Source organism: Peromyscus leucopus, chromosome 13 (genome assembly GCF_004664715.2).
Source record: "Peromyscus leucopus breed LL Stock chromosome 13, UCI_PerLeu_2.1, whole genome shotgun sequence".
NCBI lineage: Eukaryota > Metazoa > Chordata > Mammalia > Rodentia > Cricetidae > Peromyscus > Peromyscus leucopus.
The window spans coordinates 52515273-52540008 of NC_051074.1; the positions used below are offsets into that span (position 1 = coordinate 52515273).

Consider the following 24736-nt stretch of genomic DNA (forward strand, 5'->3'; position numbering starts at 1 on the left):
TAATGTGTATGGGTGTTTTTGTCTACATGCGTGTCTATGCGGTATGTGCAGGCCTGGGCTTGTGCTGACAGAGGCCAGCAAAAGGCATCGGATCCTCTGAGACTAGAGTTACAGGTAGTCGTGAATGAGTACGTGGGTGTTGGGAATCAAATCTGAGTTCTCTGGAAGAACAACCAATGCTCTTTGACCTGCCATCTCCAGTTGCCTCATTACTAACTATAGGAAAGATTCTTTTAGGCTCCCAGGCAGTGGGACCGGGACCTGTCCTTAGTGCATGAGCTGGCTTTCTGGAACCTAGGGGCTATGCTGAGACATTTTGCTCAGACTTGGTGTAGGGAGGAGGGGACTGGACCTGCCTCAACTGAATCTACCAGGCTGAGCTGAATCCCCAGGGGAGACCTGGCCTTGGAGGAGGTGGGAATGGGGGGAAAATTGGGGCGGAAGACTGGGAGGGTGGGAGGAGGGAGGACAGGAGAATCCGTGGCTGATATGTAAAAATAAATTAATTATAAAATAAAAAGATTTTTTTTACTAATGTCTTGTAGTGTGAAGGGTTATTGAGTTATTGATTTATCTCCAAATTTTCAATTTTATTCCCTTTGCTCATATATCCTTAATCCTCACCGAAAGCTTGTGCTAGAAGGTCATGGTAGTCAAAGGGAGAATTTTAGGTCTGTCTGCGAGGCAAGGCAACTCATTAACTCATTAACGGGTTGGAGGTGGCGAGCTCCTTCAAAAACTTTCAACAACATTCTAGCCCTCAAAACTGTGTCCTAGAGCTGGAGAGGGGGGAGGGGGAGGCAGAAGCAGGGGGGATCTCTCTCTGTGAGTTCGAGGCCAGCCCGATCTGCATAGCCGAGTTCTAGAACAGCCAGGCCTACATAGTTGAGGCCGAAAAAACAATCACCACCACCACCACCACCACCACCAAAAAAAAAAAAAAAAAAGAGAGAGAGATGTGTCCCCAGGGGTGGTCTTTTCGCTGTGGTTCTTAATCAAGGTCACGACTGCAGCGCCGGCTGCCAGCCAGGGGAGGTGAATAACAATACTATACTGGCCATCCTCCAGTCTGTGTAGGGACGGCTGGCGAGGATGGGGAGGAAGGACAAAGAACGACCCCGGCTCAGCCCTCGGCAGCGCGCAAGGTGTCCGAGCGGGAGGGAGGGAGGGAGGGAGGAGTCTAGGGGGTCGGTGCGACCCCCAACACTCAGCCTGCTTGCGGAGCCCTGCTCTGCCCTGGGGCTGGGGCAGACGGCCCAGTTCTCCCGCCGGCGGGGCACCAGGCCGCCCTCCCGCTCCGGGGCAGGCCATTTGTACCGGCCGGACACCCCACCCACCACCCACCCCGCCGCGGCGGCGGCGGCCTCCGCCAAGGCCTTTTCCCGCCTCCTTTTCCCGTCTTCCCAGGCCCTCCCCCGGCGCGCGGCGGAAGTGACGCGAGACGCAGCGGAAGTCCCTGCCGCCGCGGTGTTGTGCTGCGGGTGGGGGGAACGAGACAGGTTTGTAAACCTCAGAGTGTGCGGTTCTGCCTTGCCGGAGGCCGCTGTGGTGCGGAGATCTCCTCCCTCCCTCCCCCTCCGGGTGAAGCCACCGTCACCATGTCTGACCAGGTAACCGGGGTCTCGGGGCGTCGGGGCTCGCAGGCTGGGGGGCCTGGGGAGGGGAGGAGGAGGAGGAGGAGGAGGAGGACGGAGGCGCGGGGGAGGGGACGCGGCGGGGGGAGGGGGCCGCGAGGGACGCCGAGCGAGCGCCTGGCCGAGCTGGGCCCAGCCGCTCCCCCCACGGGGAGGTGGGGAGGGGGGTGGGGGTGGCCCGCGGGGCTCCCGGGCTCCGCCGCCCTCCGCCGCCTTGCTCCGCACCCTCCCCCGCTGCCGCTGCCCCGGTTGCCCGCGGCGGCTCTGCGGACGGGGCTCCCCGGGTTCTCGCGGGTCCGCCGTGGTGGGGGGAGCCCAGGCCCGCACCCCAGGCCCCGCTGGGAGCCACCCCAGGGGAAACGGCCGTTTCCCAGCGGGGATGGCAGCTGCAGGGCCCCCCCAGGGTCTGGTTATGTAACGGGAGAGAATCCCGGGCTGGGAGGGTTAGGTGGCCCCCCGAAAAGCGGCTCGACTCCACTTGGGCTTCCTGGTCTCGGGAATCGGGGCGGCGGCGGGGCGGGGTGGGGGGAGGGCGCGGCGAGGGGAGCCTTCCTCGCCCCGAGGTCACCGGGATCCCAGAAGACGCCGCGTCCCCGTTGTGTGTGTGCCGGGTGGGCCTCTCCGCCGCGCCTCCCTTCTGAGTTTTTTTTTTTTCCATCTTGGGGGTGCGGAGCGGTCGGCTCTTTCTCTGTACTTTCCATTTCTTACTCGGGATTGGTCCATCCACTCTCTAGTTGTTGGAGCGCTCAGAATAACCGAGAAACAACGAAAGTGTTTAAGAGTATCACCACCAGTAAGCCATTTCGTCTGGGCATTGGCCTGCAGATGAGTGATACTTTTTCAAAAATAGCACATCACATTTTTTTTTTCCTATACAGTCAGTTTCATGCACATAAACGACGTATCTTGATTATATGCATCCCCATACTCCCTCTTCCAGGTGATATTTTTGAGGAACAGAGAAAAAACGGTATGTGTATTGTACAGTTGCAGAATATTTACAGGAAGCTGCCAATCAGTAGTAAAATGCTGTGTCTCAGTATTAGTGTCAAGAATTTGCATTCAAATAGGAGTACTGCCACCTAAATTTTTCTTCATCCTATTTTTGTTTACCACGTTTGTGGGTAGTTTTTAATAGATAAGGTTTTTGTCTGGTCTTCCTTTTGTTTGCTTAAACGACTTTGAATTTTCAAAGTATTTTTTGACATATCTATAGTGATAATTATTCGGTAAACTTATTCAATTCCACAGTGTAGTTGAAATGTTAATTTTTTTTTCTTTTTTCTTTTTTTTTTTTTTTTTACTTTTTGAGTTTTTTGAGGCAGTGTTTCTCTGTGTAGCCCTGGCTGACCTGGAACTCACTCTGTAGACCAGGCTGGCCTCGAACTCAGAGATCCACCTGCCTCTGCCAAGGTGTTTTTATTTTTATAGCCTACCCATATGTAGATTGATTTACTTATTAATGATCTGGATGGAAATGACTTTATGAACATCTCCCCAGACAGTTGTTTCCTTAGTTACAAGTAAAGGAGGAAAGATAGCTGGGAAATGCTTAGTTTCATCAGCTTTTTATTTTGGAAGGAACTGGAAGGCATGTTAGCCTGATGAAAGGACAACGTACAGAAAGAGTTATAAAATAAATTTTAGAGTTACTTTTGCTCTGGTTTGAACTCACGTCATTTAAGAATATGAAGAAAGGGGGAAAAAGGACCGGAGGACACAGGCTGTTTTCAGGGGATCTGTGAAGCCACACTGGGCTGTAGTACTCACCCCACCAGGGTTACTGGGCATTGGGACCTCACACATGTTCGTGCCAGGCAAGCACCATACCACTGAGCTCTATCCCCATCCCTCCTTTTAGTCTCACTGCATTGCCTAGGTTGGTCTTGAACTTCACTCTGTAGCACAAGGTGTCTTTGAACTTGGAATCCTCCTCCACTCAGCCTTGCAGAGTGGCTAGGACTAGAGTTATGCTGCCATACCTAGCTAGTCGGTGTGTGACTTATTATTCATGGGTATTCAATGAAGTTTTTTAGAAACATGACATGAAATGGAAGCAAGTCTTTTTTCTTTTTCTTCTTTTTCTGTTTTTGAGATAGGGTCTTACTGTGTAGCCTTGGCTGGCCTGGAACTCAGTATGTAGACCAGGCTGGCCTGGAACTAATGGAGATCCTCCTGTTCTGTCTCCCGCGTGCTGGGATGAAAGGCACCACTATACCTGCAAAACAAATCTTTTTAATTGAGCTGCGCATTAATGCAATAGGCAACAGCATGAAATTCCTACTTATAGGAATTTTGACTTGAAAGAAAACGTATGTTTTCCAAGGCAGGGTTTCTCTGTGTAGCCCTAGTTGTCGTGGGACTTGCTCTATAAATCAGGCTGGCCTCGAACTCGAGATCCACCAGCCACTGCCTTCTGAGTGCCGGGATTAAAGGTGTTTAACACCATTGCCCAGCTGAAATACTTTCTTGCAATCTTATTACCGTCTAGTATGTTTGTGGACAACTATTTGTTTGAGAAAGTACTATAGGTCTCATCATTGGTACATGATTATCCCAAAAGATGAGGATCATCCTATAACCATTAATAGAAGTTTGTTTAGTCTAATTTCACATTTCATCAAAACTAGAAGGATAATCTCAAAGGGATAAGAGTAATTTGAACCAGTATTTTCCCTTCTTCCTTTCTTAGAATCTAGTTAAAACTGTTTTTCATTTCCTCCCTCCCTCCCTCCCTCTCACCCTTTGGTTTTTTCTGTGTAGCTTTGGAGCTTGTCCTGGAACTCACTGTATAGACCAGGCTGACCTCGAACTCACAGAGATCTGCCTGGCTCTGCCTCCCGAGTGCTGGGTTTAAAGGCATGGGCCACCACCGCCTGGCTGTTTTTCATTATAACAAAAAGAAAACAAAATAAACCCAGTTGGAAATAAACTTCTATCACCTGACTTTGGAAGTGGGTCTTGTATTATATCAGTCAGTCAAATCCCTAAGGTCAGCCCAGATTCATGAGAAAGATGGATCTCATTTCCCAGTAGGAGTAAGAAAGAACTTGGAGCCGGGCGGTGGTGGCGCACGCCTTTAATCCCAGCACTTGGGAGGCAGAGCCAGGCGGATCTCTGTGAGTTCGAGGCCAGCCTGGGCTACCAAGTGAGCTCCAGGAAATGGCGCAAAGCTACGCAGAGAAACCCTGTCTTGAAAAAACAAAACAAAAACAAAAAAAAAAAAAAAAAAGAAAGAACTCGGAGTTCTCTTTAGTCTACCACATGACTTGTATTCCTGCTGCTGTGATAGCATTTGTTTTTGCAGTGTTCTCTATAGGTTCTTGTTACTAATCTGCTGATCTTGGCAACAGCTTGAATTTGCAGGACAATAAGAAAATGGATGTGTATTAAAATGTTTAGTTTTGTATACCATTCATATCATAGAACATATTAAACTATAGCAGTTAACTTTAGCATCTAGTTAGTGGTGGATACCTTAGGCATTTCATGTCCTAGGAGAGGAGTGCTGTATAGTCTGTCATCTTTCTGACTGAGTGAGGTGGTGTTAGTAGATATTACAAACCGATTATAATGAAGCACTTCAATTAGACTATAACAACTATTTTATAGTATATTGAAATAATATAGTTATGATTGGAGTATTCACAGTTGAGTAGTTGAAGTTTCAAAACTGTAAAACTATGGTTTTTGTTTGTTTTGAGACAGGATCTCTATGTAGTCCTGGCTCCTGGGATTAAAGGTGTACACCAGCACACTCTGAAAGTAAAACATTTTTCAAGTAATTGTGATACTCCATAGTAGTTAGGTTAGCTCTGTTATAACACTTAGATGTAATAATCCTTACATGAGTAGCTTTCTAATGTGTTTTTTTTTTAAAAAAGATTTCATTTTACGAGTTTGAGTATTCTGTTTGTATGTATGTATGTATGTATGTATGTGCACCGTGTGCGTACCTGGTGCCTCTGGAGGTCATGATAGCATCAAATCTGAAACTAGAGTTAAGGATGATTGTGAGCCCACATGTGAGTGCTGGGAGCTGAACCTGGGTCTTCTGGAAGAACAGCCAGTGCTGTTAACCATTGAGCCGTCTCTCTAACCATACATTGGGATTGTTGTAGATAATAGTCTATTAAAACATCTTCAGCATTCCCTTCTGGAATTCCCTGAAATTGTGAATATTTTTATAGATAATGGTGATCTTTCAATTTTTAACAGATTGTATGCAAGGTCACACAGATACCGTTATTGATCACCTTAGTTTTGTAGTTCAAAATTTGGATACTCTAACTGGGCAGTGGTGGTACATGCCTTTATTTAGTTTCAGTACTCTGGAGCAGAGGCAGGCAGATCTCTGTGAGTTTGAGGCCAGGCTGGCCTACAAAGGGACAGGTCATTCAGAGCTATACAGAGAAACCCTGTCTCGAAAAACAAAAACAAGCAAACAAAAATTAGATGTTCTGGCTAGAAAAGAAGAACACATTAAGAATAACTTTAGCCGGGTGGTGGTGGTACATGCCTTTAATCTCAAAGCTTGGAAGACAGAGAAAATCTGGCCTCGTCTACAGAGTGAGTTCCGGAATGGCCAAGCTTACACAAAGAAACCTTGTCTCAAAAAACAAAACAAAACAAAACAAAATTTGGATATTCCTGCAATGTATCTGTAAAGCTACGCTGTGATTTCCTCCTCTTCCTTTCCTTGACTCTTCTCTTTGCATTTAGTTACCTTCTTGCAGTTCATAAGGATCTGAAGGAAGACAGGAAGGAAGGAGGAAGGGTGGGGTTATGTTCTCTTGCCTTATCTAGGACCAGTTATTTAAAGGTTCATGGAAATGTACAGATGGAAGACTATACCAGATCAAGAGCTCATGTAGTTCTTTTATTTTACTGAGACAGACCAGGATGGCTTTGAACTCGAAGTGATCCTCCTGCCTTTGCAAACTCTGCCACCACACCCTGCGTAATACTGTAATGTATTTTAAAATACACAGACGAGCTGAATGTTGCCACAAGTCTATAATCCCACTGAGAACTTGTCTCAATCCCCCAGAAAGGAAAAAGCAAAAACAACAACAAGAAAAACAACACAGTAGTTCAAACTTTTTATTACATGTATTTATTTCTGGTGGTGGTGGTGGTGGTGGTGTGGTGTGTGTGTGTGTGTGTTCGTGTGTTCGTGTGTGTTCGTGCACATGTGCCATGAGCTCACTAAGAGCTTAGAGGACAGCTTTGTGGAGTTGGTTCTCCGTTTCCACTGTGGTTTTCAGGAATTGATCTTAGGATGTCAGGCTTGGCAGCAAATGCTTTATTTACTGATCCTCCTAGCCCACACACAGTAGTTCTTTGTTTTTTGTTTTATATTTTTATTTATTTGTCCCCATGTGTTTGGATGCCTAAGGAGGCCAGAGTCCCTGGAGCTGGAGTTACAATTAGTTGTTAGAGAATTGAACTCTGGTACTGTGCATAAACCCAGACTCTCTTAACTGCTAAAGCTGTCTCTCTAGCCTCCTGTGTGTATATCACTGAATGTTATTGCTACATTACATTTCAGTCTGTTTTTACTACAAGACATTTGGATAGAGTGGTCTGCCTTTTGAAGTATATTAAAGTTGTCATGTAGGCCTTTTTTGTCTTGAGTCAGGTTCTTACATCGTAGCCCGTGCTGGGCTCATACTTGTGGCAATCTTCCTCTGTCAGCCTCCTAAGTGTTGAGATTACATCTGTGAGGACCCGTTTAGTATACACCTGCTTTAAACATAATCCAAATGATACTTGCTTCTAGTAATTTTTTTCCAGGATTGCTTTTGGATTGAATAACAGACTGTCTGATAGATCTTAGGTTGAATAAGTAAGTATCTTGCTAGTTTTCCTCATGAAACAAGTGTAGACACAGATTGCTTTGGTGTACTAGGTAGGAGAAAATGTAGAAAGTAAAGTTTATATTATTTCATGTCTCATGTTATAGAGCCATTTACAAATGAGGAAATAATGGTTCTATTTTGTTTTGTTTTGAGACAGGGTTTCTCTGGGTAGCCTCGCCTGTCCTGGCACTCACTCTGTTGACCAGGCTGGCCTCTTAGGAAATCCACCTGCCTCTACCTTCCAAGTGCTGGGATTAAAGGCTTGGGCCACCACTGTCTAGCTTTTGAAAAATGTTTATTATGGAAAACGTAAATATGTATACAGTGCACTTCATATGTTCAGATCTTATTTTTTAAATCTACAGCATCCTGCCTCATTCCATGTTATTGTTGAAGCCATTCTCAGGCATTCATGTTAAATAGGGCTTTTAAATTTGTTTTTAATTAATTACATCATTTTCCCTTTCCTTCCTCCAAGCCTTGCTGATAGCACTTCTTGCTCTTTCAAATGTATGGCCTCTTTTTCTTTAATTGTGTGCATTCCTAATTACATAAATCACAACCTGCAGTCTGTACACTGTTACTTGTATGTATGTTTTCAGGGCTGACCACTTGGAATTGACTATCCAGTTGGTGTGCTCTTAACTGGGGAAGACTGTTTTCCTCTTGACATTCCTTAGTAGTTCTTAGTTCTTTTGAGCTCCCCCTCCCCCATCCACAGTAGCAGCCCTATTGATGACTCTTAATGGGTGTGTAGCTTCTGACATTTCTAGGAAGACAATCCACAATCTCAGAGCAAATTTCCTGTGAAGGACTTTTTATTTCTTTTAATAATAGCCACAATATTCTGTTCTGCTTTTCTCTTTTATTTTTCATTTCTCCCTAGTGTGCTTGCTTTCGCACGCGCTCTCTCTCGCACTCTTTCTCTCTCTCTCTCTCTCTCTCTCTCTTTTTTTTTTTCTTTTTTCGAGACAGGGTTTCTCTGTGTAGTTTTGGTGCCTGTCCTGGATCTCACTCTGTAGATCAAAACCAAAAATAAATAAATAAATAATAAATAAACAAATGCAAACTCTTGTGTTTTCCATATCTTCCAGTTTAAGTCACTTCTCAGAACCAGCCTCCTGTCTCCATGCTATTCCTTGGACAGCAGAGTTACAGTACTTGGTTCCCAGTAAATTCCTTTACCTTTCCAGTTAGGAGGGTTCAGTCTCTCAGTAATTCAGCCCTGAAAATTTGTCATGACTTTGTTCTCTGTGGGCTGTATATTCTTGCCATCCACATCAATCTGCTCCCTGGAACTGTCCTTTCTTTGATGGCCTACTGTCCCAGACTTAAACTGAATGCCTTCATTGTTGTGTAACTAGTGTGCTGTATTCTGTATTGGCTGCCTTTTTTTTTTTTAATTTTAATATAGGACAGAAGGAAAGAGAGCATGCAAGACACCAAGATTATTGTAGACAGGTTCTGGTTTTTTTTTTTTTTTTTTTTTTTTCCTCTCCTCTTGTCTTTCTATTTTCTAGACTATCAGTAGAAAAAAAAACAGTCAGTGGGCATAGTGATCTTAATACTTGGAGATAGAGACAGGTAAGAGCTCTTGAGTTTGAGGCCAGCCTGGTCTACATAGTGGGTTCCAGGACACCCAGAGATATATAGTGAGACCTTATTGCAAAAAAAATTTAAAGAAAGAAAAAAAGAGTCCATGAGAAGGTACATGACTGCGCTAAGGCCGTTGCACAAGTGGTAGAGATGTCCATCCCACAGTGGTTCAGCGATTGTAGAGAATGAGATAGGCTTCAGAGCCACTAAGAGTTGTCACAATGAAGAACATTAAGTAGGAAATTTAGAAAGAGAACCCAAAGATAGTCTCAGTGTTGGTTGTACTCAGATGAGTGTATGTAACTGTTGTAATTGGGACTCCAGGGAGAGGCTTTTGTTTGTTTGATTGCTGGCTTTAGTACTGTTGAACTCAGAACTTTCTACACACCAAACATGTATTTTGCCCCTGAACTATGTTCTCAGCCCTGTAGTTTGTTTTTGATTTTGATTTTCAGAAAAAGGAATTAACATGACCAAGGGACATCAAGTGTAGATATTAGGCCCTTGGATAAAAGTGTGTGAACTCTGAAATTGTCAGGTTGGAGAGGATGATGTTAGTATTTGTGTCTCTCATTTTTCTTTCTGTTACTGTTACAAAACACTGACCAAACCAGAGACCCTCCTTAAATTTCCAAGTCACACACAGTTCAGTATTGAGGGAAGCCAGAGCAGGAACTGAAGCAGGAACCTGAAGGCAGGAGCTGTGAAGCTGAGGTCTTGGAGAAATGGAGTGCTGCTCACCGGCTTCCTTTCCATGGCTTACTCTGCCTGCTTTCTTCTTTTTTTGGAGATGAGGACCGAACCCAGCTCTACCACTGAGCTAAATCCCCAACCCTCAGCCTGCTTTCTTGTACGATCCAGAACTACCTGCCCAAGGATGTGGGATCTCCTGAATCAAGAAAATGCCCTACAATCTTGTCCACGGGCCGTTCTGATGGGGACAGTTCTTCCATTGAGGTTCCTCTTCGCTAAGCACTCTAGTTTGTGACAAGATGACAAAAACTAATCAGCATGCTATCTAAGAGGTAATCACCCAGGAGGCAAGGGAGAGAAGCCAGGACTGAAGGCCAGAGTTTAAAGAAACAGCCGAGACGGAAGATGATGCAGAAATGTGAGTGCCCTTTAGATTTAGCAGTAAGGAGTCCAGTTGAAACTCGCTGGTGAGGGCAGTGTTGAGTGGAATGTGATGCATAACCCCAGATAACAGCTAGTAGAGTACAGTGCCCATAGCAAATACTGACTCGTGGAAGTTGTGACGATATGGAACAGTGAGGACAGCAGTAGGGAAGTCGGGTCAAGGAGGCCAGTGTAGGATGTGTAGGGACTGCACGTGGAAGCAGTAGCGGAAGGTAGTGGTTGGGAGAGTGCTGTGGCTCTGGGGCGCCATTGCAGTAGTGGACTTGAGTTGATCTGTAGGTAGAGAATGAGAACGGCCCCCATAGGCTCATTTTTTTAATAGTTGGTCTCCAGTTGGTGACTGTTGGGGAGGATTAGGAGGTCTGGCCCTGTTGAAGGAGTAGTGTCACGGGGTGGATTTGAGGTTTCAAAATCCACCAGGCATTCCCAGTGCACACTCTGTCTCCTGCTTGTGGTTTGAGATGCTGGTCTTCCACCTGACCTTTGCTCCACCATCCTGGACTCTAATCTTACGGAACTGTAAACTCAGTTGAATGCTTGCTTTTATTATTTGCCTTGTTTGTGGTGTTTGTCACAGCAGTAGGAAAAGATGACAGACATTAGCAAATAGAGAACAGATTTCTTGGGTTACTAAAAGGAATAGAGAGGGAAAAATGAGGATGGGGTTAGTGATGGATGGATTGAAATGTTGTGGAGTTTGTTTTTAGACCTGAAGGGAGTGGAAGCCATTTATGTTTTTGAGTATTAGAGGATCCAGGAAAGCTGTGCTCAGGAGAGTTCTGTGGGTGATTGAGTAGAGAGAGGTGGGGGATTCTTTTTGAGTATTCTAGAATCCAGGAAAGCTGTGCTCAGGAGAGTTCTGTGGGTGATTGAGTAGAGAGAGGTGAGGGGATTCTTTTTGAGTATTCTAGAATCCAGGAAAGCTGTGCTCAGGAGAGTTCTGTGGGTGATTGAGTAGAGAGAGGTGGGGGATTCTTTTTGAATATTGTAGGACCCAGGAAAGCTGTGCTTTAGCAGAGTTCTGTGGGTGATTGAGTAGAGAGAGGTGGAGGGGATTCTTTTTGAGTATTCTAGAATCCAGGAAAGCTGTGCTCAGGAGAGTTCTGTGGATGACTGAGTAGAGAGAGGTGGGGGGATTCTTTTTGTTTCTGAGTATCTTCTATATCTATCCTAACGTAGAGAATACTGGAATATCTTCTTTTGTGCTAACCTAAACAAAACTTCTCACTCCTCTCCTCCCCTTAAAGGTCTCAGGGTTTGGTTGCCTTTTATTGCCCTTCACCACAGAATAAGTTTTTTGCTTTCTAGATACTTGCAGGAAGAAGCAACTCTGTTCTATGACTATAAATTCATAGGAATGTGGCAAGACAGTGTTTGAAGATAGTCTTCTAGTTTCCAGGTGAAATACTGTGACTAAAGACGTTAATGTTGCCTGCTGCCATGATACTCAGTCGACCAGCATTGAAAGCAGATGAGAACCAGGCACCCTGTCCCTACTGCCTCTTCTGTCATCTAAGCACTCCAGACTCTGCACTGACCTTGGTAACGCTTACTCACTTTCCCTCCCCACACGTAATAACATGTGAGTGTTATTTTATACACACAGATCTGTGCATTTGCCCCTGCCCAGACCCACTGCTCTTTGTCTCCCCTCTATTCCTGTCGGGTCCTTTTCCTCCTGCTTTCATAATACACACACTGTCACCCTCTTGTTATTCCCCACCTTAGATCCATCTCTTCCACCCTTCTCAGAGTCCCTTTATGCATAGAAACTTGAATTTCAGTCTTTGAGAGAAAACACGACCCATTGATTAATTGGGTGGGTTTATTATAGATTGTAGATAGTGATCCCCTTTTGGATAAGGAGTTGAAAAAGGCTTCTCCCACTCTATAGGCTCTTTTTATTCTATTGATTGTTTTCTTTTGCTGTGCAGAAACTTTAATTTCATGCAATACCATTTGTCAGTTCTTGAATAATTTCCTTTGCTGTTGGAATTGTGTTCTGTTCATTTCTGAATGTCAAAGAATTTTGTAGTTTTAACTGTACTGGCATGTACTGTATAGATAGTTTCTCTGCTTTACTTGTAAAAATCAGTTTGTTAATCCTTCCCCCCTCCACCCCCACCCCCCAAACTGGGTTTCTCTGTGTAACAGTGTGACTATCCTGGAACTTATTCTGTAGCCCAGGCTGGCCTCTCACAGAATTTGCCTGCTTCTACCTCCTGAGTGCTGGGATTAAAGATGTGTGCCATCACACCTGGCTCAGTGTGCTGATTCTTAGTGAAGGGTGGATTAACTTCTTTTGAGACAGGGTCTCACTGTGTATCCCTGAACTCTAAACCAAGCTAGCCGCAAACTCACAGAGATTTGCCACCTGGCTGGAGTAGCTGTTTGAATTAGTACAAATAGCAAGAATATTGTGTGTATATATATATATATTTTTCGAGACAGGGTTTCTCTGTGTAGTTTTGGTACCTGTCCTGGAACTCACTCTGTAGCCCAGGCTGGCCTCGAACTCACAGAGATCCGCCGAGTGCTGGGATTAAAGGCGTGCACCACCACCACCACCACCACCACCACCACCACCACCACCACCACCACCACCGACCTGGGGCAAGAATATTAAGTGTGATGGTTGAACTAAAGTGGGGGGGGGCTACTTTTACCCACTGTTGGTGACATTTTCCAGGACACTGTTTCACTAAGGATGACTTAACAGAGGTGCTTTGTGCTGAGATGTTCTCATCCAATTTAGTCTGTTAATTTCACTTGCTGTGCAGTACTCCTTTATTTAAATGAGTTTGTAAGTCTTTTTTTTTTTTAATCTTTTTGTGTGTGTGTGTCGTCATCGTCCTCCCCCCCACCAGCTGAGGACCGAGCCCAGGGCCTTGTGCTTGCTAGGCCAGCGCTCTACCACTGACTAAATCCCCAACTCCTAGTTTGCAGATCTATTTGTCTTCCGCGAGTCTCCTTTTTCTTACGCTCTCACTCCTGATTCCCGTCCAGTCTGCTCCGTCCCTTTTTGTTGTCTCCGCTTTCATCAGGCTTATTACCTTATAGCCTTGGGTGGACCTGCTTCAGACGATATGAAACTGATTCATTGTGACTCAGTATTTAGACCAGGACTTTCCCGGTTGATTGTCCTGTCTAAATAGCCTTTGCTTGTGCTGTATTTACTTATCTTGGCATAGCAGATTGCCTCAGGACAGGCTGTGAGAACACACTCTCGGAGTTAGGGCACGAGTTTCCTTTATCGCCTGCTGAGTGTTAGAAGCGTGCTTTCTCATACTTTGTCCTAGGTCCTTATGTGGGGTGGGGGGAGGCAGTACAGGGTTAAGTGTGAAATTCTTACTGTGGGATATGATGATTGAGAAAACCTGTTGATCTTTAGTGAACAGTGGTGGGAAGTTTGAAGAGTAATTGAGTGTGGAGGAAATAAATGCTCTCTATAATCTCAGGTGCAGAGTCTGTTACCTGGGGAAAGTAATGGGTGCTCATAAGAACAGAGTACTTAGGAATTTTTAATCTGGAAATTTCTTTCAGGAGGCAAAACCTTCAACTGAGGACTTAGGGGATAAGAAGGAAGGAGAATACATTAAACTCAAAGTTATTGGACAGGTGAGTTTCACTATTTTTCTCATTTAACATTTTGTTTTGTTTTGTTTTTCGAGACAGGGTTTCCCTGTGTAGCTTTGTGCCTTTCCTGGAACTTGTTCTGTAGCCCAGGCTGACCTCGAACTCAAAGAGATTCGCCTGCCTCTGCCTCTCGAGTGCTGGAATTAAAGGTGTGTGCACACGTCCGCTCGGCTCATTTAACATTTTTTTTTTAAGATTTATTTATTTATTATGTATAAGCATATTGCGGCAGAAAGGCACCATCTCGTTACATTTGTGTCCCATGTTTGTGGTTGAACTCAGATCTGAAACATCATGTCTTTTTTTTTTTTTTTTTTTTTTTTTTTTTTTTCTTTTTGCTACTCTACCTGGCTTTGACTTCATTTAACATTCTTTGGGTGTATAAAAACATAGGAAAAATATTAGGTAAGACACGTTATTTAAAAATTGCATTTTCCCTTATTGTACATGTGTCTGTGGGGGTAAAAGAGATCTGCTTGGTTTTGAACTTGCTACGTAAACAAGGCCTCAGACTTGAGATGCTCCTGCTTCTTCAAGTGCTGGAATTGAAACATGTGCCACCACACCTGGCATGTTGTTTATTTATTTATTAGATCAGAATTAGTGAAATGGTACACTCTTACCATCAAAATAAGGACAGTTTTCCACATTCTTCCAAGTGTGAGAACAGTGAGTGCCACTGTGACAGATTTTGGGGGGGGGGTCTGCTTATTCTGTGTCTATGTAGGTGTGTAATGGTGGTGGGGACTGAACCTGGGGCCCGGCACATGACCAGGTCAGTGCTCTACCACTGACCCATATATATCCCCAGCAGTCTTCTTACTCTTTTCATTACTGCTTTGAGTGTGGTATGTGTGCATGCAGGCATCACACTCAGTTGCTTATGCTCATATAGTGGAAGGCAGAGAAGGATGTTAGTGTCTGCTCTGTTACTCTTCATCTTAGTTCCCTGAGATAGGAGTTCTCATTGTTCCTGGAGCTGGCTGGTGACCAGATAGTTTCAGGGCTCCTCCTGACTCTTTCCTATAGCACTGGAGTTCAGCCTGGCCTTTATTTTTTTAGTGTTCATATTGGGATCTGAACTTGGATCCTCAGGCTTGTGCTATCTTACCCACTGAACCTTTCTTTACCCTCTACCCTTCTTTGTTTTAAAATTAGTTTATTTTTTAAATTTTATGTGTGTGGACATTTGGCTGCATATATGTCTGCACTGCCTGCATGGAACTGGAGTTACAGTGTGAGCTGCTGTGTGGGTGCTGGGAAGTCAAACCCAGGTTCTATGAAGAGAAGCCAGTGCTCTTAGCCACTGAGCTGTCTCTCCAGCACTGACACCATCGCCACCATCATTTTGAGATAAGCACTCACTCTACAGCCCTGGCTGGTGTGGAACTCACTGGTAGACCAGGCTGACCTTGACCTCAGAGATGTGCCTGCCTCTGCTTCCTGAGTGCTGGGATTAAAGGCGTCTGTCATTGCCCGGCACTTCCTTGGCCTGCAGCTGGGAATGAATGAGGAAATCTGTCATGAGAGAGCAGACATGGCGGCAGGAGTGACTTGTGTGTGGTGCCAGCCGGGAAGCAGAGAGTCACAGTTCAGCTGGCTTTCTCTTTTCTCCCTTTTTACTCAGTCTAGAACCGTGGCCCACCAGGGAGGTGCCACCCCCACTTCAGGGTAGGTCTTCCTTCCTTAGTTAGACTTATCTTGGAAACAGACCTCTAAAGACAGTCCGAGGTGTGTCTTCTGGGTGATTCCAAGTTGAGTCAAGTTAATGATGAGCCAACTACCAGGGGAGCGTCTGAGTACGTTTAGATGTCTGTTTAGAGCTGTGACCTATTTTTTGTTTGTTTGTTTGTTTTTTGTTTTTTGGAGACAGGGTTTCTCTGTGTAGCTTTGCACTTTCTGAACTCACTTGGTCGCCAGGCTGGCCTCGAACTCAGAGCCTTGCTCTGCCTTCCGAGTGCTGGGATTAAAAGCGTGCGCCACCACTGCCCGGCAGCTGTGACCTATTTTAAAAGCTGGATTTTTACTTTTAAGTTGTAATTTTAAAAAATATGTTGGGTAGTAAACCTTTTACTAAATACATGATTAGCAAAAAACTTCCTCTTAGTTTTGAGTTATGTCTTCACTTTTTTTGGTTACTTTACAGCATATTTTGTTTCTTTGAGACAGGGTTTCTCTGTGCTGCCCTAGAACTAGCTCTGTAGACCAGAATGGTCTCAGACTCCCAGAGATCCTTCTCCTGAGTGCTAGGATCAAGGGCGTGTGCTGCCATAGCCCATTTTGTGTATTTCTTTTGCTTCTAATTAAGAAACTGTAGTCTAACCTGGGCAGTGGTGGTGCGCTTTAATCCTAGCAGTTGGGAGGCAGAGGCAGGCATAGTTTGTGAGTTTGAGGCCAGCCTGTACTACAAAGTGACAAGCAAAGGCTACATAGAAACCCTATCTTGAAAAAAAACAAAAACAAACTAAACAAACAAAAAATCCTAACACCACTACCACCACCCCCCCAAAAAAAAGAAAAATAAAAGAAACTGTGTCTAATCCAGGGTTGCAAAGACTTAACATCTGTGATTTCTTCTAAGTATTTAATAGTTTAGCTCTTAGGTTTACATCTTTTATTATCAAGTTATTTTTGTATGAGTATTTCCTAGGCCATTAGTTAAAAAGACCATCTTTACTGAGCCTCATAATCTGTAATTTCAGCTACTTAAGGTTAAGTTAGAAGGCTCTCAGTTTCAAACCGTGCCTGGGTGAAATCAGTATCAGTCTTGGGACTTAGACCCTATCTTAATATAAAGAAAAAAGGCTGGAAGAGGCAGAGGAACAGGATGTCTGCTGTGAGATTGAGATTACGTTGCATCTTCTAGATATATTAAGGAAACTACATCCATGAAATCTGAACATGGCTGCCTAAAAAAGGTCTGAATAAGGACAACACCAACAGACATTTTAACATGGAAAGGGGAATTATGTGTGTGTGTGGGGTGCACTTATTTAATTCCAGCACTTGGGAGGCAGAGGCAGGTGACTCTGAGTTCAAGGCCAGCCTGGTTTATGGAGTGAGTTCAGCACAGCCAGGACTACACAGAGAAACCTTGTCTTGAAAAACAAAACAAAACAAAATAATTATTAGTTTGCAAGGGTTCTTTTTGTTTGTATTTCATTCAGGCTTGCCTGGAACCTCTTATATAACCCAGGCTGGCCCCAAACTTACACCAGTCCTCTACTTCAACTTCCTGAGTGCAGAGATTATAGCCATGGACGTCTGTACCAAGCTGGTTTAGAGTTTTTTTTACTTCCTAAGTGGTGACTATTTTCATCAATGTGTTGCAATTTTTGTTTGTGTTTTACTATATGTAGTTAAAATTTTTCCCAGTTAAAATTTGCTTTACAGTACAGATTTCCTAACTGCAAAATTAGGGAAGAATACTTTTTATAAAGAAGAGAATACAGTATACTTGAAATCCTAGCACTCTGAAAGCTGAGGCAAGAGGATGGAGAGCTTGAGGCCAGTTGAGATTATAGAGGGAGACCTTGTCTTTAAAGAGAAAGGGCAAGTAGCTCATGTTAGAGTGCTTGGCTAGTATTTGCAAGGTCCTGGGTTTAGTCTTCAGCATGGCAAAAGATAAGTAAGTATAAAGAGAAAACATCTTAATGATAGTTCATTAATTCATCTGGAAGTAATGTGGTTTGTTTGTTTGTTTGTTGTTTTCCAAGGTAAGGCTTTCCTTTGTAACAGCCCTAGCTGTCCTGGAACAGCCCAAGCTGCTCACTTTGTAGAGCAGGTTGGCCTCAAACTCAGTGATCCACCTTCCTCTGCCTCCCACTGAGTGCTAGGATTAAAGGCGTGTGCCACCACTGCCTGGCTTTCCTATAAAATAAATAAATAATAGAATCTCATCGTGTAGCCCAGGCTATCCTGGAACTCACAGTATAATCTAGGTTGGTCTTTTTAAATTTTATTATTTATTAAAAAAAATTATTATTTATAAGTACTCCTAACTGCTCCTAACTCCAGCCCTTCAGGTTGGTCTTGTCCTCCTAAATGCTGGTATTATAGACATGAACCACCGTATCTGGCTAGGAATTATATTGTATTAGGTATGCTGTAGATATTTAATCTTTTTATGAAATTATAATCACAGATATATTAAGTATCTTGTGACTATGATGTGTATTCATAAGGGTTGGATTTGAAATTTTATGATAGTGCAAATGCTAGTATTTTTTTTTTTTCTGATTATTTGCTTGACAATCTAGGTGGAAGAAAAGTATCTGTAGTTAAACAAATTATTTCAATAGGAGGCATACCAGGGATTGAATCTAAGGCCATATGTATGCCAGGCAAGTGCACCACTGGGTGACATGCTTAGCCCCAAACCTTCACTTTGACTTACTGAAGTTGTCGTGTCCTGTCGTTGTCGTCGTCGTCCCCTCCCCCCCAGACAGGGTTTCTCTGTGCAGTTGGTGCCTGTCTTGGAACTTACTCTGTAGACCAGGCTGGCCTCGATCTCACAGAGATCCTGGCTCTGCCTCCCAAGTGCTGGAATTAAAGGCGTGCGTCACCACCCCCCAGCTCCTTACTGAAGTTTTTATTCATGTTAGAGAAACTGGCTTCTATGAGTTTTCTATGTTATTTTAAAGTTTATATTTTTTGCTGGGCAGTGGTGGCAATGTATGTCTTTAATCCCAGCACTTGGGAGGCAGAGCCAGGAGAATCTTTGTGAGTTTGAATCCAGCCTGGTCTACAAAGTGAGATCCAGGACAGGCTTCAAAGCTTTCGAGAAACCTTGTCTCGAAAAAACAAAAAAAAAAAAAAGTTTATATTTTTCTCCTAGGTTTGACCCCCTTCAGGGACACTTTAGTTGGTATGAATGGGATAGTATGTTTTATTTTGATAGCTTGTGAGAATTTGTGGCAGTTCATTTTATTTATTTATTTTTAGTTCATTTTATTTTTCAGTATTTATTTTGATGGATATTCTATAATGAAGGAATGTATTCTTTGGCATACAAATTCATATTAATAATTTCAACATTTAAAGTATATTTCTTTTACCAATTTTTTATAATAGGTCGCTAAAAAGTAACTTGGAATTTGATTAGATTTTTTTAATGAAACTAGTTAGGAATGCTAAAAATATTTTGATGGAAAACTGTAACTGACAAGGCACAATTAAGTAATTTGGTTGAAGTTCACTAAGTAGTCTAGACAAAGAAGGAATAATGTTTCCCTTTATCTCCTTAGGATAGCAGTGAGATACATTTCAAAGTGAAAATGACAACACATCTCAAGAAACTCAAAGAGTCATACTGTCAGAGACAGGTGAGTGTTGGGGCTCCGCTCCGTACAGTGCTGTGCCGAAGCTGCTGACTGAAGGTGGTTCAGAGACGCCTGTTTCACCCTAATGTTATCTGTCATTAACCATACACTGGTCTTTTCCTCGTTACACCATTTCAAAGTTTAATTAATAAGATAGAGAAAAGTAACTCACTTTTACTGACTGCTCGACTGAATATTTTTGCCTTGGTGGTTTCTATCTGTATAAAACAATAAAAACAAGTCTTTTTTGTGATTATTGTGAAATTTCCCTGTGTTTCTAACCATGAGTTTTAGGCCTTATATCAAATTTAAATCTATAATTAATATATTTTCTTGGGGCTGGGAACATGACTCAGCAGTTAAGAGCACTGACTGCTCCTCCAAAGGACTTGGGTTCGAGTCTCAGTACCCAGTACCCACTTGGTGCCTCACAGCCGTCTGCAGCTGCAGTCCTGCGGGCCTGATGCCCTCCTGTGAGCACTGCACACGTGGTGCACAGACGTGGAGGCAGGCAAAACATCCATATACATAAAAAAAAAAATACTTAGAAATATTTTCCTTTATACACAATATACGTACCATATTTTCAAGCATATTTCAAGAAATTATCTTCTTTAAGAAAAAATGTGTATAAGGGCTGGAGAGATGCTCGGTGGTTCTAGAGGACCTGGATTCAATTCCCAAAACCTGCATGGCAGCTCATACCTGTCTATAACTCCAGTTTCAGGGCTTCTGACACCCTCACATAGACATACATGCAGGCAAAACACCAATGAACACAAAATTTAAAAAATACGTGTGTGTATGTGTGTGTGTGTGTGTGTGTGTGTGTGTGTGTGTGTGTGTGTGTGTATGTGTAGTTGTCTACATTAACACATAATACATCTTATACTCAAAAATAATAAAAATTTGGGGGAAAGTTCAAGAATAAATAAAATTTTCAGCTAAAAATGTTCCAGGATAGCCAGGCCTACATAGTGAGACCCTGCCTCAAATACACACATACATACATGCATATAATAAAAAACGAATGTAAGAATGTACTTTATGCTGTGTATGAAGTGCACCTGTAATCCTAACACTGATGAGGTGATGTATGTAGGAAGAGGTTAAGAGTTCAAGGTTATCATAAGAAATTTGAGACCAGCATGAGCTGTATGAAACTCTATCTCATAAAGCTAAAAGCAAAACATCAGAGATAACCAAGGTTGAATTTTTTCTTTATTTTGAGTCAGGGTCTCTTACACAGCCTTGGCTGTCCTATAACTCACTATGTAGATTAGGCTCTCCTGGAACTCAGAGATCCTTCTACCTCTGCCTCCTAGTATTTTTTTTCCTCCCCCACACAGGGTTTTTCTGTGTAACAGCCTTGGCTGATCTGGAACTCAGTCTATAGACTAGGCTGACCTCGAACTCACAGAGACCCGCTAGCCTCTGTGTCTCAAGTGCTGGGATTAAAGGCATGTGCCACCACCACCTGGCACCTAGTATGTTTTAATTTCTTTGTAATTTTTTTTTTTTTTTTTTCAGGGACAGTGTTCAGACACCCACAGATAAAAGAGTTTAAGTTAAATAGTTGTTTGGGCTTTTTTTTTTTTTTTAAGTTAAATTCTATTTGTTCATGTATGGTGTTTTGCCTGCATGTGTGTCTGTGCACTATATACATGCAGTGCCCTCAGATGCTAGAGAGGGCATTGGATCCTCCAGGAATGGAATTACAGTTAGCTGCCAAGTGGATGCTGGGAATTGAAACTGAGTCCTCTGGAAGAGCAGCCATTTCTCTAGTCCTTAAATAGGTGGTTCTTTTTTGGTTTTTCGAGACAGGGTTTCTCTGTGTAGCTTTGCGCCTTTCCTGGAACTCACTTGGTAGTCGAGGCTGGCCTCGAACTCACAGAGATCCGCCTGCCTCTGCCTCCCGAGTGCTGGGATTAAAGGCATGTGCCACCACTGCCCGGCTAAATAGGTGGTTCTTGATTCGCACTTCTAGTGAAGTTATTTTCCTTTAGGTGAGTCATCTCCGTTTTAGCTATCATGTTGAAATGGTTAGAAAATACAAACATGTTTTGTGGCATTTAGACCTGTTCTGTTATATATATTACTGTGCCTTAGCTAGCTACCATTTGCATTACCAAATTCTTGGGATTTGATGTTTAAAACCAGTTTTGCTTATATAGTTAGAAGCTAGTAAGGGCAGTTCCTTGTTTTCCCTTATGCTAGCTCAGACTTAAGGGGGAGGCGAATATAGCAGTGGTTGGGAGGGTAGGCTTATCAATCATTTTGGGCTAAAATTCTTAGCTAGCTTCTTTCATCTATAGGCCCGTAAGTTCCCTAGTTCTAACATGAAGATGAGGCGGTAATACCTTATTGAGTCTATGCAAAGAGCATTGTGACTGCATATAAAGTACTTGGTAGGATAGCCTTCCTAATAAATAATTAGTTCTCATTATATGGTAATTAGGGTTGAATTGGTGGTCTAAGTTTATGACCTTTGTAGCTTGTTAAGCCATTTTATGTTTGTTTGTTTGTTTGTTTTTGGTATATCATAGTTACTTATACCTAAGATACTTACACACACTTTCTTTTTCTTTTTTAAGGGAGTTCCAATGAATTCACTCAGGTTTCTCTTTGAAGGTCAGAGAATTGCTGATAATCATACTCCAAAAGAAGTAAGTATGATTTCTTTTCTGAGTCAAACTTGAAATAAGTAAGATTTTGGATTGAAAGGGTTAGGATTATAGCTCAGAGATGGAGCATGTACTTAGTATGCAAGTGTCCCAGAATTTGATCCCTGGCGCCAAAAGAAAAGGAAAAAAGGAACAGTTTTTAAAATTTATATTTATTGCGTGTATGTTCACATGTTCATGAGGGTCATGATGCATATGTGGGAGTCATTTTTCTACCATGGGTTGTAGGTCCAAAGCCTATTGCAACAACCTGGGCTCAAAAAAAAATTTTTTTTTTTCTTGGGTCTCAGAGGTTAAGAATACTTGTTCATACAGAGGACCTGGTTTCAGTTCCCAGCACCACATAATGTATCATCTGTAACTCCAGTTCCAAGGCATATATCTTTGGTTTGGTTTGGTTTTTTGAGACAGGGTTTCTCTGTGTAATAGCTGTTCTGGAACTTGATCTGTACACCAGGGTGGCCTCAAACTCACAGAGATCCTTCTGCCTCTGCCTCCCCCTCCTGAGTGCTGGGATTAAAGGTGTGGGCTGCCACCACCCAGCTGAAAACAAATTTTTTTTTTCAAGGCAGGGGTGGGGACAGGGGGAGATATTTGCTGTGTAGCTTTGGTGCCTGTCCTGGCTGGATCTGGCAGGCTGGCCTGGGAACTCACAGATCCACCTGGTGTGCGCTACCACCGCCTGGCCTTGTTTTTGTTTTGAGACAGGGTCTCTCTATATAGTCCTGGCTGTCCTGGAATTCACTATTAGAGCAGGCTTGCCTCAAACTCACAGAAATCTGTTTGCCTGCCTCCTGTCTCCCGAGTGCTGAGATTAATGACATGCACCACCGTGCCCGGCTTCTTCCAGTTTTTTGAGACAATCTCATAGCCCAGGCTGGCTTGGAACTTCCTGATGGCCTTGAACTCCTTACCCTCTTACTTCCATTTCCAAGCCTTAGAGGGTTATCAATTACAGATGATATTTGTATCTTCTTGTACTTTAAAATAGTGACCACGTAATTGCAGCCAATGTAAAAATGTTGCTTTTATAGTTTAGTGTTAACATATTTCTCTTTTCTTTCAGCTTGGAATGGAGGAAGAAGATGTGATTGAAGTTTATCAGGAACAAACGGGGGGTCATTCGAGGGTTTAGATAATTCTTTTTATTTTTTTCCTTTTCCCTCAATCCTTTTTTATTTTTGAAAATAGTTCTTTTGTAATGTGGTGTTCAAAATGAAAATTGAATACTGGCACTCCATCTCTTTAGAACATCTGGTAATCTGAATTCTAGTGTTCAATATTCATTATTGGTTGTTTTTGTTGTGCTGATTTTTGGTGATCAGACCTCAGCTCCCTTAATATTGCCCTTCTTATTTTAAAAGAATTCATGTGTGCACAGAGAGGCCACTCTTTTCAGGACTGTGCATTTTCAGGTTTGTGACGATAAAAAGAACGACCAGTGGGAGCTTTTCTGTGACCTCCAATTGGCCCTGAAGTTCTAGCATGCGGTTGCTTCACTCCTGGACTGCGATTTTCAGTGGGAGATGGAAGTCTTTCAGAGAACTGAACTGTGGGAAAATGACCTTTCCTCGGCTTGAAGCTACTTTTAAAATCTGAGGGTCTGGACCAAAAGAAGAATATCACGTTTGTAGTCAAGAAGACAGATACAGTGAGAGTAACAACTCACTCCAAAGGTGGCTTCACTGGAGAGAAAGCAAGCGTCCTGAGAGTCGAACAGGCGTCTGAAGAGCCCGGGAAAGCTGTCCTTTTCATCAGCAGTTAGTGATCAAGTTCCTCATGCAGAGTGTATGCAACAGACACTGCTCCTTTTGATTCTGTTTGTACTTTGTGGCCTGGGACATGGGTTTTCAAGGGACATCGTCTGTACCAGCTTCATTAAAATAAACAATATTTGTAAAAACCGTACTAAAGCTCCTTTTATTTTAGTTTTGTAGGGAGAAATGCTCCAGATAGGATTTTCTTGCTTGAGTGTATTTCTTTAGTACTGTACAGTAATGACCTTAATGACTTTGAAGCAATGGGAGTTACTGGGCTGCCTTCTGAATCAAGCGTTTAGTTATGCCTTTTTAATGTCTTTTTAGATTGTGCTATTCTTAGAGGGTGCACATGATACCATTACTGTTGTTGTTTTTTCCTCTTTAAATCCCAATGAATCACAGAATTATTATATATATGTACACATCCAGTTTCATGTTATTCTAAATACAGTGCCGTCTGGCTACTTTAGCAAATAAACCTATCTCAGGTGCATTTTATAAAGTGTTAACAGCTTATTACCTTTCTCAGGTAACTTGCTTAAAAAGTAGATTGCCTGAAACTTATATTTGACCCTAACTTTAAAATTATTTGTATTGTACAAATTGGAGCTTTTAGACTGTACCCTGGCGGTTCCTTAAATTGTTACGTTCCTTAAATAGTAACTGGAAATTAGGTTCAGTTGTAGAAAATCTTTGAGTTGCAGCATTTGTCAAGATCAAATAACATATTTGATTGGTTATTTGAGCTGTTCAAAATTCATGAATATGTAATTCATCTAAATTTTTGAATCTCTAAATGAAGATTCAACATTTAGTGGTGGAGCATAATTGTAGAAATAGTTTTTGTTTTAGGGGTTTTGGGGAAGGTCTTCTAAAGTAACTACACTCTACTGTTGGCCTAAAAAAATGCTCAACTGCTATAGTAGTGTTGTTCACATAGACACTTGGAAGTAAAAGTTTAATAGATATTTGGAAAGACCCCAAGCAGTATTTAGTAGCCACTCTATCTGGAGTGCAGCAGCCTAAATTTGCAAAAGGGAGAAAAAAAAGAGCAGTAATGGTTTCCTTGCATCTTTATTCATGAGTGTATGTTGATTAGTTAAGTAC

The 24736-nt window shown here is 42.8% G+C and overlaps 1 protein-coding gene across 2 annotated transcripts; it reads left to right on the forward strand.

Moving 5' to 3' along the window:
- Positions 1-1432: 1432 nt before the first annotated feature.
- Positions 1433-24680, forward strand: Sumo1 (small ubiquitin like modifier 1). 2 transcript variants are annotated; one of them, XM_028860381.2, is made up of 5 exons: positions 1433-1610; positions 13772-13846; positions 19111-19188; positions 21780-21851; positions 22936-24680. In XM_028860381.2, exons 1-5 carry the CDS (start codon positions 1599-1601, stop codon positions 23002-23004), a joined length of 306 nt encoding a protein of 101 aa, XP_028716214.1. In that variant the 5' UTR covers positions 1433-1598; the 3' UTR covers positions 23005-24680. The 2 variants fall into 2 exon arrangements, with proteins under 2 accessions (XP_028716214.1, XP_028716213.1); XM_028860380.2 differs by lacking the exon at positions 1433-1610 and adding an exon at positions 11628-11770.
- The last annotated feature ends 56 nt before the right edge of the window (positions 24681-24736 follow it).